The sequence below is a fragment of the Cydia strobilella genome, chromosome 5 (assembly GCF_947568885.1).
Source record: "Cydia strobilella chromosome 5, ilCydStro3.1, whole genome shotgun sequence".
Lineage (NCBI taxonomy): Eukaryota > Metazoa > Arthropoda > Insecta > Lepidoptera > Tortricidae > Cydia > Cydia strobilella.
The window spans coordinates 9305099-9323983 of record NC_086045.1 but is presented as its reverse complement, the minus strand read 5'-3'; the positions used below and the strand labels follow the sequence as shown (position 1 = coordinate 9323983).

General features: G+C 35.0%; 2 protein-coding genes across 4 annotated transcripts in view; one reads left to right on the top strand and one right to left on the bottom strand.

Annotated features, from left to right (window-relative positions):
• LOC134741701 (troponin I) overlaps positions 1-18885 on the bottom strand; it is a 443517-nt gene that overhangs the window by 239594 nt on the left and 185038 nt on the right. The window lies entirely within an intron of this gene.
• Positions 1-18885, top strand: part of LOC134741678 (proton-coupled zinc antiporter SLC30A1) — a 47711-nt gene that overhangs the window by 11453 nt on the left and 17373 nt on the right. For both annotated transcript variants that reach the window (XM_063674549.1, XM_063674550.1), the window contains exons 4-6: positions 1665-1913; positions 14696-14871; positions 16102-16214. In XM_063674549.1, coding sequence (XP_063530619.1) covers positions 1665-1913; positions 14696-14871; positions 16102-16214 — 538 coding nt within the window. The remainder of the gene's footprint in view (positions 1-1664; positions 1914-14695; positions 14872-16101; positions 16215-18885) is intronic.

Here is an 18885-nt window from a genome sequence, read left to right as displayed (position 1 = left end):
AATGAGGTACTTTGTTAAAATGACCATTGTTATCAGGATTCTGTTTTCTTGTTTTAATTTGGATACGGGCTGGTGTAACGCTGCAAGTACCTACTTCAATTTTCATTAGTTTTAGCCAACTAATCAGTTTGTGCTGTATCGATCGATTAACACCATAATCCATAATATTTTTTTATGTTATACATATAGAATAGACATCTCTATCGAAATGTGTATATGGGAAATATCGTTACCACTTGTTCCCCGTAGATAACCAAGTTTGATAACTGGTTTTATATAAGGAAAATATTCTTCCCCGCTAACCCGGTTATGAAATGGAATTTTTATTTTCCTCATAGAAAACCGTTATTTCCTTTGGTTTTCTACCAAGAAGAAAACTCTCTTCCTATTTCATAACTGGGTTAGCTAGGATTCCTATTTTTTTATACTACGTTGGTGGCAAACAAGCATACGTCCCGCCTGGTGTTAAGCAGTCTCTGCAGCCTATGTACGCCTGCAACTCCAGACGAGTTACCTGCGCGTTGCCGACCTCCGAACTCCGCACCCTCGTTGAGCTCTGGCAACCTCACCTCACCGGCAGGAACAGAACACTATGAATAGGGTTAGGGTCTAGTGTTATTTGGCTGCGGTTTCTAATTTAAAACCCGTATAAAACTATATAGAGTACATAGGTAATTTGATCGTGACGTCACATGCTAGTGTTTCATATAAATTCCATAGTAGCAAATCGTTTTGACAGTTCGAAAAAGAAACTGATTTGACTAGTAGTCAAATACAATGTGGACATGCGATATTTTTAAAACACATTATCCTAATTTCAGCACACCTAATAAAGATACAAGTAAAAGTAAAATTACAGAAGGGAGCCATCGTTTTTGCAGTTAGGTATATCTAGAACTTGACACAACAATTTGAAAAAATATAAACAAGCGTAACTTCAATTCACAAAATGCATACGATTTATGTCGTACTAAATACACAGTCAGAAACGTCAGTTTACTTTTTCAAATTCAGGAGACGTATCGTGTTTAAAAAGTAAACTGTTTTAAATGTAGGTAGGTACTAAGGTACGTGTGATTAGATCACTGATGATAGGCTAGTTAGATAGAAGTACTTTAGATAAACTAACTCCAAGCCAGGTACCTAGTGTCGATGATTAAATCGATCGATATCTTATTAGGTCGAATAGTAACAACAGTCTGATAAATAAAGAAGACTACCAGCCTCCATACAACGCGGCGAGAGTCGTTAATGTTGTAGGTGACAGTAATTATAAGCAAGCATACCTACCTAATACTCCGTTTAAAAGCAATAGTTTAAACATTTTTTAATACAGTTGCTCAAAGTGTTACTTTACGTAGCTGTTTAGCGTTCGTAAAGTTGGTTTTTGCGAACTAGTGCTTTTTACTTTTCCAATTTTTTTAAATTTAATTCTGACCGTAATCGATCAGTCCACACCAAAGAGTTTGGATGTTCAAAAACTTTATATAGTTTTATTTTGCTATTAAATAAAACATTTATTACGTACAAAAAGTATTGTTACACGATATAAAGTAAATATTTATTTGTTATTATATAAATAAAACGTTATATAATACGATATTTTACTAAAACACTACTTCTGGGCGCGAAGGCTTTCGTCAGAATTCTCTTTTTCTTTGTAGAACACGGCAGCAGTCACGGGCACTCTCACGGTGGCGTGCCGCCGCCGGCCAACGTGCGGCACCTGACCGAGATCGTGAACAGCAACGCCGACATGGCGCTCGGCCACAACGCCGCGCCCGAGGAGACGGACGAGATGGTCGCCCGCAGCGCACCGCCCAACAACAACAAGCCGCCCTGTCGTCAGGCCACGGACCCTGGACATATGAACATGAAGGGGGTGTTCCTGCATTTATTGTCCGACGCGTTAGGTGAGTGCTAAGCTAACTTACCGTAGTATATATGTTTAGTTCACGTCACATGACGACCCTGCCAGTAAAACAAGAGGATCATAGAGCGGAGGAATTAAAAATAAGAAACAAACACACAGAGACACAGAAAAAGAACAGAGAAACAGTATATTTATGTATTTATTTTTTGAACCATATGATAATGAAACATTTCGGTAGGTACATATGTAGCAAAGCGTTACATAGATTCCTTACACTCAGTTATTATTACAAACATCTAACAATGTTTTTCCTAATTTATATTGGGCATTGAGGAGAAAAAGTTTAAGAGGCCTGGGCGCGTAGTCAATGTGCCAATAGTTGACACTCCGTAGCGTATCGTAGTCATCTCTATCACTCTTCCCCACTAGTGCGACAGTGACAGTTGCGTTTCGTTCGCTACGGAGTTAACGATTGCACGTTGGCTACGCACCCAGGGTACCTCATTGTCGCTAGTTTGTGAACGACAATCAGGTACCCTATACTTTGTACTTCTAGGTATTTAAAATAATTTAAACAAATGGGAGCTGTCAAAATGACAGAATCATGCGTTGTAATTGTTGTGAACCTTTAAGACTAGAATAAAAAACGAAAATATAGCTAGCACGCTTTTTTATATTTATTTGTTACGTTTTCAATCAAAAGGTACCACATTGTCGGTTGTCGATAAGGTTGATTTCTAATTGAAGCCATATGGAAATAGCGCCTTACTGACAAGCGACAATAAGTACTCTTTTGGTTGAAAATGGCACATTCCATTTCTCATCATCTGAAAGTGGGTCTTTGTTGTTCTAATAAGTGTGCAGAAAATGATACGTTTCTGCTTTAGAGCACTGTACTTTCGTGGTACTTTCGAAGTACGATAAGCAATTAAAATTTTGGTTTTAAATGGATTTGTTGTACAATTTCCATTGTGATGATAATTAACTCCCCATTCCCTAAATAACTATATTTTACCTAAATTGTTAATTGAAAGCACCCCCAAGAAATATTATTTTATTTATTTTATTTTTATTTATTGCAAAGGGAAACAAACAGCATATAATCACACACATAGTTTAACAAATTGAGTTGACACAACAGCCAGAACAGTTTCCACTTATAGGTAACACAATTATTGCTCTGAGAGAAACAACATGCCAGTACATGCACATTCGTAAATTAACAAGGCAATTACAAACTAAAACTGAAACTAAGATTATACAATTTAATGACAAAATTTATGAACAAGTAAATTAATGATAATATTTAAAAAAAAAGAGAAAGAAGAAGAAATTTTAAACTGATTTACTACATTAACACGCATCAGCTCCACGAGCTGCTAGTGTAACAAAATAAATGGAAAACAATAATAAATAAAAATTAGTGCTCGTTGTTTAGTTTTTTTTTTTTTTTGTTTTTTTTTTTTTTTTATTATTGTTATCATTTGTTTGCTTATTTGATTTTGATGCTTTAATTGCAGATACAAATTTACGGGGATTTAAGTGAAACATGTCTATATGTAAATATTTCTTATTATAAGTACTACATGCTCTTACTAAATACTTGTTGTTTGAATATCTTTTTCGACTAAATGGAATAGAAAACAAATAAGCGGACCTGGTACGAAAGGTTGGACATCTAAACGACAATTTGTTTACAAAATATTCGGAGTCAACCATATTGTTCAAAATCTTATACAAGAACGTGATATCCCTTTTTTCTCTACGCATCTGAAGACTTTCTATATTTTCACAAACGAAGGAGTTGAATTTATATTTAAGACGATTAAGGAACTTTTTTTGAATTCGTTCTATTGAATTTATGTGCACTGAGTATAGTGGGCTCCATGCTGCAGACGCATATTCCAAATGCGATCTGACAAATGCATTATAAAGGAGAAGTATTGTGTTGGGATTTTTAAAATCTTTACTCTGTCGAAGGATGAACCCGAGCATTTGATAGGCTTTAGATGTAATTTTGTCAACATGAGACGTCAGCTGAATCTCACTATCAATATACACTCCTAAGTCCCTGACCACATTAACTCTGGTAAGTATTTGCGTACCTATCTTATATATTATTGAAGTTTATACTTAGACGTGTTTTATTTTAAATGCACATGTATTTTACTTTCCTCGTATTCGAAATGAAAAGTAGCGTTTAACTCGGGTGAAAGGTACTATTTCATCCCTTGCCTAACAATCTACTATTTATGTAAAATAGGATAATTTTACATAAAGACGTGAAATCAAAACAAAGATGTCATTTCTTAGTCCGCTTCTTCGGAGAAGGAAATGTAAGCAAGGGACTAGCCTGCTATGTTTTCGTAAAACATAACTACAACTCAGTAACAAAACAACAAAAACAAACAAGTTCAACAAAAATATAACAGACAATAAACAATCAAATTAACAAAGCATAACAACAAATGAAGTCTCGAAAACACCTCAAATCGCACTCGCGTCAGATGACAACAAGTAATGGCGAAAGTCAATCCGACAAAGCTAAAAACGACGTAAGGTAGGTGTTGCTACATTAATTATGGTACTTTTTATTTTAGCCTCAGTAGTACATGCTGATTTAATGAAACCGGGTGCGTATCATAATGAATACGCACTTTTAGTATAATTTCAAATTGGTTTTCAACCGTTCAAAAAGTGGTGCCCTATTGATTTTCCGAAAAAAAATACGCCGATTTTTGTTTCGCCGACGGGTTCATAATAGTCGTTCCGTTTGCAAGAGTAGTCAATAAGCAGAGCTGATACGCATATTTACTATTCCTAGAATAATCATTTAGAAACTGACACAATAACCCGAGAAATCATTGGTCGAAACAAAATAGGTCAAATGTTCATTTGGCATTAATATTGATTAGCAGAACTTCTCTCAGCGATTACTTTGGCACCCTTGATCCGATTTGAGTAATTCTTTTTTTAGGGTTCCGTACCCAAAGGGTTAAAACGGGACCCTTTTACTAAGACTCCGCTGTCCGTCTGTCCGTCCGTCCGTCTGTCCGTCTGTCTGTCACCAGGCTGTATCTCATGAACCGTGATAGCTAGACAGTTGAAATTTTCACAGATGATGTATTTCTGTTGCCGCTATAACAACAAATACTAAAAACAGAATAATATAAATATTTAAATGGGGCTCCCATACAACAAACGTGATTTTTTTGCTGTTTTTTTTTCCGTAATGGTACGGAACCCTTCGTGCGCGAGTCCGACTCGCACTTGGCCGGTTTTTTGTTTAAAAGAAGTAAGAATCTCCGAGGTGTTCCCATAATATTTTTTATTCTGATCTGATGATAGAATCCTTGAGAAATTGAGGGAACTCCTCATTTTTTAAAGGCACATGTATGGTTATTTCGGTGTTTTCTAAAGTAACTTAAGCATTTCCTCCCGAAAACCACCAATTTGATATAGTGCAACTGTAGCCTTACCACGAGTTTGAGACTACATATTCGCTAACGTCTTTGTAACTTTCTTTTTATACATATACTTAACCCCCCATGTACTTAAAAAAGGATAATATTTTATTTCATCCTGTTTGAAGTCGGTTTTCTTTTTTTTGTAAAAAGTTTTTATTTAGAAAATAACGATGTATAAAATGTGAAACGTTATTCGTCAAAACATTGCTTAAACGAAAAGATTACTCTGCCAAATGAAAATCTTCCAATAATAGTTCTGCTAATTTACACAGAAGCGAACTGAACTGTATGTGAACCAAGAGTCTGCGTAACGTTAGTCAACCAAATGTTACGTCTACAAACCCTGCGAACCGATGTTCGGCGAATCGTTGTCCTCGAATCGATTAAAAAGGCCGTGCCAGGATAAGCTAAGTGATTCTGCTCCCCTTGAGTTTGGGCTTGTAATTTTTATAGATTGTGTGGCTTTACATTAGTCATTATTGTGCCAAATTTGAGCACCCTAAACGTTATAGTTTTTGTTTAAAAAAAAACGTTTTTTTTTTTTTTTTTTCTAGTCAACCAATTTTAACGAGCTTGGCATGTATTGTACATTTAATCAAGATGATTAAATGACCATAATTATATTTTCATTATGTCATAGAAAAAAAGTTTCAAAAATCCAATTAAACTTTTCAGTTATTTTTTTCTTTTACTTTCACGTTAGAGACCGCTCTAATTTTTTCACTGGTAAAACTCCCACTAACGTCCTATAATATGTATTTTTTTCTAAATTTTTGCTTAGGGAGAACATGGAGATATCTTGACATGAAATGCTTTACATACATTTCTTAGAACCGCTATAATTTAAATCGGAATGATTACCTTTTTAGAGGAACGTACATGTTGCATATAAAATACTGGCCACTTACATTTCAACTTTTTTTTAAAGTTAAAAAATAAATAAAAAAGCGGCCAAGTGCGAGTCGGACCCGCGCACCGAGGGTTCCGTACTTTTTATTTTTTAATTTTTATATTCGAGTTGATTGAATGAAAGATGTCTCTCGTGCAAACCATTCAGTTTAGAAAAAAAATGATATTAGAAACCTCAATATCATTTTTGAAGACCTATCCATAGGTACCCCACACGTATGGGTTTGATGAAGAAAATTTTTTTTTGAGTTTTAGTTGTTTAGGGAACCCCCAAAATTTATCGTTTTTTTTTTTTTTTTTCAATTTTTGTGTGAAAATCTTAATGCGGTTCACAGAATACATCTACTTACAAAGTTTCAACAGATAGTTCTTATAGTTTCGGAAAAAAGTGGCTGTGACATACGAACAGACAGACAGACATGACGAATCCATAAGGGTTCCGTTTTTTGCCATTTGGCTACGGAACCCTAAAAACATTTTGTTGCGTTTTGCAGCAAAAAGAACTAAAAGTTTTTAAAAAGCTGAAATTGAAATGTAAGTGGCCCGTATTTCATATGCAACATGTACGTTCCTCTTAAAAGCTTGTAATCATTCCGATTTGAATTATAGCGGTTCTAGGAAATGTATGTAAAGCACTTCAAGTAAAGATATCTCCACGTTCTCCCTCAGCCAAAATTTTTAAAACAAATACATATTATAGGACGTTAGTTGGTGAATTACCAGTGAAAAAATTGGAGCGGTCTCTAACGTGAAAGTGAAAGAAAAAAAACTATAAAGTTTAATTGGATTTAAAAAAAATAATTCTATGACATAATAAAAATATAATTATGGTTTAATTATCTTGATTAAATGTACAATACATGCCAAGCTCGTTAAAATTGGTTAGCTAGAAAAAAAAATATCAAAGAAAAATAAAATTTCGTTTTTTTTTTAAACAAAAACTATAACGTTTAGGGTGCTCAAATTTGGCACAATAATGACTAATGTAGAGCCACACAATCTATAAAAATTACAAGCCCAAACTCAAGGGGGGCAGAATCACTTAGCTTATCCTGGCACGGCCTTTCTCAGAGAATCATTATTCATTTAGGTACAATAGTTATTTAATTTTTAACAAGCAGAAACGTCTGCGATCGATGCTATTAAGCTTAGAATAAATTTAAAAGTGGAAAAATTACTGCCTTGGGTGAGAATTAAATTTATTCTAAGCTTAATAGCATCGATCGCAGACGTTTCTGCTTGTTAAAAATTAATTTAGAATGGGTAGCACATCGTAACTGGTGAATTTCCAATATGACTTGGAACTCCGGTGGCCGTTTAAGAAGTGTAACACTCTTACGGTAGATGTCGCTAGGGTCCCCTAGACCCATATAGTGGGAAGATTTGCTGACTATGGATGAGGTCTTGGTGGCTCAGTTGTCAGAGCGCTGGAGTATCGATCCAGAGGCCGTGAGTTCAAGTCTCACCCAAGGCAATAATTTTTCCACTTTTAAATTTATTCTAAGCACAATAGTTATTTGTTTTACAAGGGGGCAAAGTTGTTGTTTAACCTCTCATGCTAATATTAATACCCGAGCAAGCGAAAGATTCCAAATTTGAACCACGTGAGTAGCGAGGGGTTCGAAAAGTGGAATTTTGAACGTTGCGAGGGTTTTAAAGGCACGAGGGTTAAACAAATTTTGCCACCGAGTGAAACACATAATTTTTCACCACACCAACAAGGAAAATCCTAACTGTAAAATATCAAATTTGATAAATAAATTGGTTCAGATAATATTTGTTCCGTATCTTTTTGCACGGGAAATCGTAGAACGGAGTTAATCGTGTATTCAAATGGCATTGGCATGTTCAATTCTAAATCAATATCGATACCTACACGTAGCGTTTTGTTATTACCACGTCCCTGAGTACCTACCAGGTTATTTACTGGTAATAATAAAATACTTGTTGCTTTGCAATCGCCTTTGTCTATCTACAATGCGCTTATAAGTCTAGTTATGTCTAGTCTGCAAGTATGTTTGCCTACAGTTAGGTATATCACCTTGATCAAAAAGGCCTTGACATTGTATATACTTTCAACTCGATAATAGGACAATTCGTAACAATTATCTACCAGAAAAAGCTACTGTTTTAGTTTGAACAAAAAACACAAACAATTAGACGTTAATGAATACGAAAATTACGAAGCGTTAATTACGAATTACGAAATTATGTTGTCTACCCTATTTCCCTTGTTTGGATAATTTGGCTAAGATTGTCACAAAGAGCAGAATTAAATATGCTATAAATATACACTGACTCATAAGGAAGTACGTGGACTGACACACATTTTCGCGAAATTAGCAAAATTATGGATCCCTTAACTTAAAGCACTGACGTCATTCATCTCGTATTGGGGATTTGTTCTAGAAAATGTTAGCTCCGGTATCGTAAGGAAAATCTCATGTGATACCAAACTTAAATTTATAAATTATATTATATTCTGTCGTTTTGTACTTACGATCGCAATTACGTACGGGACTAATCCCGTACGTAATTGCGACACTTTCTAATTCGCTTATACCTTTGTTACTCAATTTTACAATATCAGCGGGGGCGGCTTTTCTCATCCATGACTATGAGTCACTTGTTAGTTGTTATTCAATAGTGTAATGACCTCCGAATTTTAGAGCTAGAGAGAGTTAATGATTATAAACAATCGTTTGTTCGCCCTTCGGACCGAGAGCTTTCATTGTTTATAAGAATTGTTACGAGAATAAACCGATATGTTGTTGTCACGTACATACTTCTTTCCTTCTCATAAAATTTTAATCTGTAGGTACTTAAATGTCCCTTTAAATATTGCGACCTTGAAAGTGTTTACGTTAAAGTGAACTATTATTACTAAAATAACTTAATTTAAAGTCAATTTTATGATTGCTCGATCTAAATTAGCGTGTTTTGTTATTATAATACGTCACTTGACTGCTATTTTGTTACCACATTAAATATCAAGATTATGTTAGACGGTCAGGTCATTTGTATTCATTAACATCATTTTGTTTAACTACTTTACGCTACTTTTTATAAAGGCATTTGCATCAGTTTTAGGTAAAAGACATTTTATGAAATAGAAAGTGTGTCCAAAATTTACTGCAGTTAACGTTTTTTCAATAATTTTCTAGTGCTTTATTTTGTGTATCATCGTCTTAGAGCTGTCTGCACGGCAATCTATCCCAAGAATTGGTACTGGCACTAGGTTTAACGTAGTTTCGAAAAAAATCATTGGTGGGTTGGTGGTCGAGGTTCGTATCGAACCTGTGACCTCGCTTGAAACTCGCACGCCTTACCGCTATACTCCGTTTTTTTTTTAGATTAGAAATTTTATAACCTAAAAAGTAGTGGAAACTTTTTTCCTCCAATATTAAATCTCAGTAACTATGCAATGAATTATAGTGTCGTTTACCTACCCTATTATTGTATCTACCGCAATAAGGAAGCCGAGCATTTCGGAAGAAAAAGTTAATTACCACTACAGGTTACAAGAATTCTGATGTTAAAAAAACGGGTTATATAAGCTACCAACGCTCTGTTTATTTGTGGTGTTAGTTGGAATTACCTACTTATTTTAACTACAGTTAAGATCCCTATTGTGTATGTATTAACTGTACTCCATAGTAACCTTGCTCTACATTTGTAAAAAATCTTATCGCGTTCGGATTTAGTTAATGGCATTGCTTTTTGTAAAATTTCCAAGGCTATTAAAAGGTGTGGAGCATTATTGCCGAATTACAAAACCGGTTATCTTATCATTTTGATCGTGAACTATATGATTGATACATATATTTAAAAACAACTATAAATTTAGACTTGGATATTTTTAGAATGATTTAGATGTAAATGTTGAGTATTATTAAAATTCACGGGAAAATCATGCCTGCTGCGGCGGATATGCGAGGTTCCAATAAAGGTATAATTGGTATAAATATAAATAATTAGGCGCTATTATGGTTTTACTCAGCAATTATCTACCACGCCGCCTACTGAATCTATTCTTGAATGACTTTTAACCATTATAGGGCAAACTCTACTAATAAATACCAACCCCTATTATACAACCTTATTTTTAGGGTTTCCTACAAAAAAAGTTTCAGCAATAATACGGCGACTAAATAATATACGACTGCTTCTAAATTTAGGTACGTGTCACGTAATGGCTTTGGTAAAAATATATCGGGGATTTCGTGAGCAAAGCATTGTTTCTGCAATTTTATAAAAACATGGCACGTGCAAAACAAACATGTTCTATAATGAATGAACCACGGCCTGCTGCTGACCTATATTTTGTGTTCAATCTCGGCGCAAACTTTCATGTCCATTTTAATCCTCGACTCAAATAAAAAAGAAAACCAGAATGGATTTTGATTTCACTACGGCTGGCGGGGCTGAAAGGTCCGTTGGTAAAAATGTAATCCTAACTCCAAAATCAAACGTAGTTTTTGAATCGTAGCCGGGGTTAAGAGGCTATAATAGACTAAGGCTTTAAGAGCCCATCAACGTGCTCACTAGCGCCACTGCTAAATAATTGTGATTATTTAAATGTAACGATAGATATTTAAAAAAGGGGGCCGATATTTTGTATTTAAGTGCCTGTCAATCTATGCGTCCAAAGTTAAAACGGCCGTTTTGGTTTGGATCGAATCCAGCAACATAAAAACTATATTATAATGTATTCAAAAGGTACTTATATACAAAATACAGTACGTAGCGGCCCCCTTTATTAAATATCTATCGTTAAATTTAAATAATCACAATTATTTAGCAGTGGCGCTAGTGAGCACGTTGATGGGCTCTTAAATAAAATTGATTTTTACGTAATATTTTATTTTGTCAAAAACTACCCCTAGCTGTTAAAAAACATAACTTGTAATATAAATTTCGAACTTTTTTTTATCAAAAGTCGACGTTTTACCATTCAGTTACTAAAAAACACTAAAGGCACTAAATAACGCCATCTTCCAATCCATCGTCCAATTCGGGGTACCTTTTTTTCTTAACCTCCTAGGTACATTCTCTCACGAGCATAACTTTAACCCTAAGACTCCAATACAACCTAATGCTTCGTTTTCGCTCCAAGCGACAGAAAACTAAACTGCAATTAAGGTTCACTGGAAACCGATTATTCCATTCGCTTTCGTTAAGTTTTCGACTCATTATCGAAATAACAGTCTTGCAACAACAATGAAAGACTCAGTCCAAGTAAACGTGTGCTAGTATTAATGAACTACCAACGACAGTCGACAAGTGACCTATTTCTGTTCGATCGGACTCAATGAGCCCTCATTCATGACCGAACAAAGCGTTATGCATGCGATCAATTGTATAGGACGAGATAGAGGGTGCCTTGCCGGCTTTTGTCCCACAGTAAATATATCGTTTGTTTTGATGGATAACGAAATTTTTAATGTATTTTTTCAAAATGAAATAATTTTATATTATTTATATATTTTAAGATGCCACTGAGTCACCTAAGTCATGGCGGTATTGGTCGGATTTTCTCGAGTATATGCAACTGGCCAACTCCTATCCTATGCGAATCAACGCGACGCGAATTCCGGGATAGCGAGAGAGATGGCTGAATAGTACCTAATTACTATGAATAGATTTTCAAAATGTTGCTTTGCTACCGAAACTTGTCAGACCTGTCTGAAATTTTCTATCGCTTTATTAACACGCTTTCTATTTTTAGGCCAATCAAATTAGATCTAAAAAAGCGTTTTGAGGGATTAATTCCTAGCAAGCTGGAAATCATTTTAATACCCTAATTTGATCCTAAATACGTGTAATCCGAGTTTGTGCAATCCCAATTCTTCGAAAAAATCTAATTCGATTGCCCTATTTACGTTTAATTTAAATGATTGTAATATCGCTTGCAGACATCTCTTCTTAGTACAAAATTTCATTATAATGAATAGTTAGCTTATTCAGAAGGAATCTACGCAGAGAGACAAAGAGAAAATAAACGATTCGAGCATCTAGAACATAAATAACTATCTTTTTAATACAGTTGCTCAAAAAGTGCTACTTTTCGTGGCTGTTTAGCGTGCGGAAAGTTGGTTTTCGCGAACTAGTGCTTTTTACTTTTCCAATTTTTTTAAATTTTTACTTGTTCCAATTCATGACTACTATTGATGAGTGTTAATATTAGTTTCCTTTAAACGTCGTAATCAACATAAAAACCTACTGTTAATGTAAGAATACGAAAAATATGCATATTTCTTATTTTATTACTTACCTCTTCATCATTATAAGTATTATAACACGTTTATTTTTTAATGTTGAAAAACCGTTCTTAATAAGTTGTCTGAATGGAACGGAACGCCTGTCAAAGAAGAGGCGTATTTTCTTACTGCAATAATGTTTTAAGTTTCCAAAGGCAACATTCGATATTGTTTTTATAAATATACGATACACAAATAATCATAAATAACGATATTTAGGTAATAATAGTACAATGTTTTAATATTTACAATTGTTTCTGTCTTATAGAACATGCATTTGAAAAAAAAAACTTTCATTCTTTACTCGTCCCGGTACTCGTGAAGTAATGATATACTTTCCGCACTAGCATCGAAATGTACTATTTTAGAGCACTAAGCAAAATCAGGAAAGTATACGTTTTTTTATGAATTCTATGTCTATAAAGTCCTAATTCAAAAACAAAAGTACACGAGTAGAAAATACATAATTAAGTAGGTAATTACTAATTAGGTATTCAATTTTCAAAATACTTCTGTAGCTGACATACCTACTGTAATTTTATTATCACGATTACGCCATTCAGTTACAGTACTAACAATACAATTTAAATTAAATCTTGTAATGCGAAGATCCGTAAAATCAATTGTTGTATTTGATTATCAGATACGCTGAGTGAACAAAACGAAAGGTTATATTATTACCTATTTTACATGATTTTATTTAACTTGCAATGTATGTATGTTTGGGTCAAATCTTGCAGGTTAAATTAGACCCACTTCCCATTCAACTAAGGAACAAATCAAATTATTTTATGAAAATATTTTTGTTTTGTTTTTTTAAGTATATAGGTATTATTAAATTAAAATTAAAAATTATTTATTCAGTAGCACAAGTTATTTTGCAGGAATCAGGTTGGTGCCTCTTTTTAAGTAAAAAATACCTGTGTCAAGAGACACCGCTCCTCCATAGAGACTTATATAGATTATAAACTGAAATAGATAACGTACGCTAAAGAAAAAGTGACCAAGTCCACCGGTGACCGAGGCGGGAATCGAACCCGCGTCTTCAGCTTACGTGGCTAACGTCCTGACCACTAGAACACCCGGCCACGGCGGCCACTTCCCATTATTCGATTGAGCTGAAACTTCACATACATATGTAAGTTGGGTGACAATGCAATTTTAGGTATGGTACCATCACCATGAAGCTGATCTAATGATGAACACAGGAGGTGGCCATATGAACTCTGATAAAACAACGCAACCTAATTGCGTTTGGGTTTGTTTGAATTGTCTCGATGAGTATTAGTTGCCTATTGACAGAAAAGTACAGTCAGCGATAAAAGCTTGTATCAAAAATGAAATTCTTGACAAAAAACTGATTGATTTAGTATAATGCCGTGTCACGCAAAATAGGCGCCAGTCGTCAAGTTGCGGAAAATCGCCCGAACTACAATACAATACAATATTATGATATTTGTGTAAATACGCTAACCCGTATTAATAAGCTAGGCGAAGTTGTTTTATGACATTTGTAGTTTTCCAAGTCGTCTCAGTTTTTTGACAACACATCAAAGGACCTGAACCTCGAATTATTACCCCCCTACACATTTGTGAAACCAAACATCAACTGTCATCAATATTTGACAGCCCCTAACATGCTTGTACCTTTGCACTATTTAAAGAACAATGAATACATTTTAGTATGTGAATGTACCTACACTTCGCGCTTTCGTTGCCGATGCCTCAAACACACACACAGAACAGGAAATCTATGTATGCAAATAAATTATTTGAATCTTTACGTTCTTTGAAACGTTATATAGACCCATAATGTTTTATGGTAACTGTAGGACTAGCACAGAAGGGGCGCGACAGTATCTCGCCCGCGAGATAGACTACCCGCCCTTTCCTAACTGTATTAATTAAAGAGGGACGCGTGGTCTATCTCGCAGGCGAGATACAGTCGCGCTACTCCTGCATGTGCTATCCCGGCTGATTGTCAAACTTCAACTTTTGACAAACAGAGTTAAGTAATATTATCTTCGGTTAAGTAAGTACTGCATAATACGGTGGCCGTAAAGCTTCGTCTACTTTAGATGTTACTTTAGAGGCACGAATTTTCATGGACTCTGTACCTCTTTTACAGTTAATCACTTTTCTTTTATAATATAATTCGTAAGTAACAGTGAAATGTTTTGTTACAGGTTCCCTCATAGTAGTCGCGTCGGCATTAGTAGTATGGCTCACCAGGTGGCCCTACAGATACTACCTCGATCCCGCACTTAGTTTAGTTTTAGTTATCCTAATTCTCTTGTCTGTGTGGCCTCTGCTCAGAGAATCTGCTTTAATTCTTCTGCAAACTGTACCTACACATATTCAGGTGAGTTGTAGTGCTTTAACCCTTAAATGCATGATTTTTTGTATAACTTTTTAATAAATTGAAATAGATGTGTCATGTTGTATAGATTGAGGGAAAAATAAAGAAAAAAATCATAGTATTTAAAAAAACCATCAAATATACGATGCATATATACATCATTATGCATTTAAGGGTTAATATTTTTTTTAAGTTTATTTAACCGTTTTATTAATAATTACGCTTTCACTGGTGTCGAGTCTTTACACCTACATAATCAGAGACTATGAAGACTTTCACTTTAAAACCTAGAAAAAATATGTTTTTTGTACATTTTTGGTGACTGAACTCCTACAAATACATAATTATAACATTCAACAACTTTAACCACCATCCCTATAATGAATGATGCAAACAAACCACCTTATTCATAAAACCTATGTCAAATGTTGTCTTTTTCTAACAAACAATATTTTAAATAAACTAGGGACAAACAATTGCCAACGGCTTGTTACAACTTTTGTAAGTTCATCTGTTCAGTGGAGTAGATAGTTAGGTACGTACTTAATTAAACGTTACCAAGTGAATGTTCCATTGAAATCTAATTTTAATCCTGCTCAATTAAAAATATGTGAATTTGATACAATTTTATCCGTTTTTGCATTGCGTGCAAACAAAATAATCTTATTTAAACTAGTCTTGGCTCGGTCTGCGTGTTTTTAATAACGGATTCTGTCTGTACGTCAGACACGTTCAGTTTTGTTATCTTATCATAATCGCTTGTATTTGCCCGATATCAATATTGGCTGGTCTCATTGTTGTTTGATAAAATATAAGTAGCGCATTTTAGTAATCAACCATATTTAAATTCAGGTCAAGTACATCTAGCATTATCGCAATCTTGTAAACAGTAAACGGTGATGGACATTTTTGCGGAATGCCCATATAAAGAAGGACTGACAGCCAGTACTAATTTGAAAATAAATCGAATAGTATAAATTTAATGTTTACGGTACCAGAGATACTAATCTCTCAGGTCATTATTATTTACTAGACTGATAACACTTGCCGATTGTAGTAATAATTAAATATTGTGAATGCTAAATGTTTATATCAGCGTTTTCGCTGCGCGTAAACGCTGATATATTTATCATTAACTGTACATCTGTGGATCTTATGCCATTTGTAATAAGGTTCAACGATGTACAGTGTGGAGTGTTGCTGTTTGTACAGTGTAATATTATATTTGTTCAGGTGGACGCGATACAGCGCCGCCTGCTGGAGAAAGTGGACGGCGTGTTGGCCGTACATGAGTTCCACGTTTGGCAGCTGGCCGGTGATAGAATTATTGCCAGTGCCCACATACGGTACGTCACTTATTAATTATTATCATCATACCCCGGTGTGACGGGAGCATTTTGGTTTGACTTTAATGCGAAGGCAGATTAAACTTGCTTTATAAGTTGCTGACGATACAATTTTGACGTATCATACCACCATTATATAATAGGAAATATTACGCGAAATTCTGCGTAGGAGGCGCCACTACAACAATCTGAGGGTTTATCGCGAAACAAGGAAATCGAAATTTCGTTATCTAAGATCTCTGTCACTCATCAGGGTGTCCACTTTCTGGAAAGTCAGGGAAAAGTCAGGAACGGAAATAATGGTCATGGAAAGTCAGGGAATTTCAAGAGAGGTCAGGGAAAAATGAGAAAAAGTTCAAGGCATAAGTAGGTAAAAAAACCGGATCGTATTATCTATGTGAAGATCGCGGCATTCGATGTCCCTTATAACCACTTGTTCATGTTCAAGCTTTGCTCACAATTTGAGTAATTGGTAACGAAAACTATATCACAACCTCATTTAATTGTTACAACTTGATAGTAATGAACTAATGATTAAATGATGGTCTACTTTAAATCGGCATATAGATGAATACACCTCGGTAGGTGGTCAAAATTTTAATTAAATTTCGAATTTAGCAGCAAATGAGTTAGGTGGGCACATTTTACGGTAAATCTTGAGTCGATATTTAATTAATCACTAGCACTGCTGCATTTTTGCCCCCGTCAGACCGGGGTTTGATTATCACCCATACTAGGATCGGCGCACTTTAGGTACTAACTTAAGTTGGTCCGATACCTTTTCAATTAGATTTTTAGGAAAGAATAGGATAAAATGGTAATTTATTCGTAACCAAAAACACTAGAAAAAATATACAAAACAGAAAAACATAGGAAGAATGAAGAAGAAAGTGCCTCGAAATGGTCTCATCTCAGCATGATGCTGGCGACTTCCAGCGCTGATCTTCCGATGAGGCCATCCGGTGAAACAATCACGATAGGTAACAAAAATAATTAGCAAAAAAGAAAAAAAAAACATCATCATCATCATGTTAGCCGATAGACGTCCACTGCTGGACATAGCCTCCCCCAAGGCTCGCCACTCCGACCGATCCTGTGCCGCTCGCAACCACCGAATTCCCGCGACCTTCACCAGGTCGTCGCTCCATCTCGTTGGAGGCAGTTCGTCTTCCGGTACGCGGACGCCACGGAAAAAAAATAAAATAGACAGAAATAAAGAATACAAAATAAGAAACTTGAAAAAAACGAGCTGTTTTGAAATTTTCCCGTAATTTTCCCGGTTTTTTCAACGCTAGGCTGCACTTGGGTGCGGGTGTAGGTAAAATCCGTCGCACGCGTCGGCGCCAGTTACAGTCTGGCAAAAAAGAGTAGAAATTAAAAAATCGACCATAGCATGTCGGCCATGCTCAGTGTAGGGTTACGTAGTTACCACTGTGTCAGGTTACAGGGACTAATGGTTATTATATAAAAGGCGGGTTACATAAAGCACAAATAGAACCGTTTTTTCCCCGAAGGGTAAAAAAAAGAAGAGGGTAAGGGTAAGATGGCGCTGCAATTTGATAAATTCCCTTAATTAGGGCTGAGTTACAAGGGTGTTATCTCATATGTGGTTCAAGCGGGAGGCTAGGATACCTAAATACAGTTACACGACGACCGAATGTTAATAAATAATATGTAACAAATAATAATTAACGGTCCCGTAACAAACGTTAGTTACGCTCTCATTTTAAAATGAGTTTGCTCTGAAACTTTGTACTTACAATAGGATAAGGTATAAAAATAATGTAAGGTATAAAAAGTAATGTAACGTAAAAAAATAATGTTAAACTCTTATTTAATTTGAATCTAATGTCGGTGCATCTTAATTCGGTTATTAACTTACATTATTAGTAATTTATACAAAATTCGGAATGATGATAAATTGTGTAAACTTATCATATTAAATAAGAACTATGCCTATAGGCTTTTCCCTAAAGGGGCCCACTGACTATCAGTCCGCCGGAAGATATAGGCCGGTCAGTTAGAACAAACATTTGACATGTCCGAACAACTGACAGGCCGATATCGTCCGGCGGACTGATAGTCAGTAGGCCCGTTTAAACATTAAAGTCCGTCTTATATGAAAGGTAAAAGAGCTACAGTACCGGTCAAAAGTTTAAGTTCACCCTTTGTTTTCGGTACAAATGAGTAATTTTGTGCTATAATTTTTTCCAGTTCGGATGTCAAAATTTGTTTCCAACTGATCCGTTATTGTTACCAGAGATGTTTTTGATTATAATTAGTCAGACACAATTTAAATACGTACATTTCTAAACAGCTCATCCCTAAAATCTAATATTGTATTTTTATTTATTTTATTTTTAAAACATCGATTTATACTACCACAGGTTTTTTTAAAGAAGTTCTCGTGTCTCAGAATGGTCCCTGGAGGGAAAGTGCCTTAAAACCTTAAGATAGCTCATTTTACTTAAAGGAAACATTCTTTTATTTTTAAAATGAAACAAAACTGCATTCAAAGATTTTTTTAAATTAGCTTTTCTCGCCCGGGAATCGAACAGACTAAAAATTCCAAAAAATAAACATTCGCTATTTTATTCTACTAGTCGATACAGTTAATGATAACATTTCTCCAAGAAATATTAGGTCTTACACTCGTCTGTCGTACAAAATA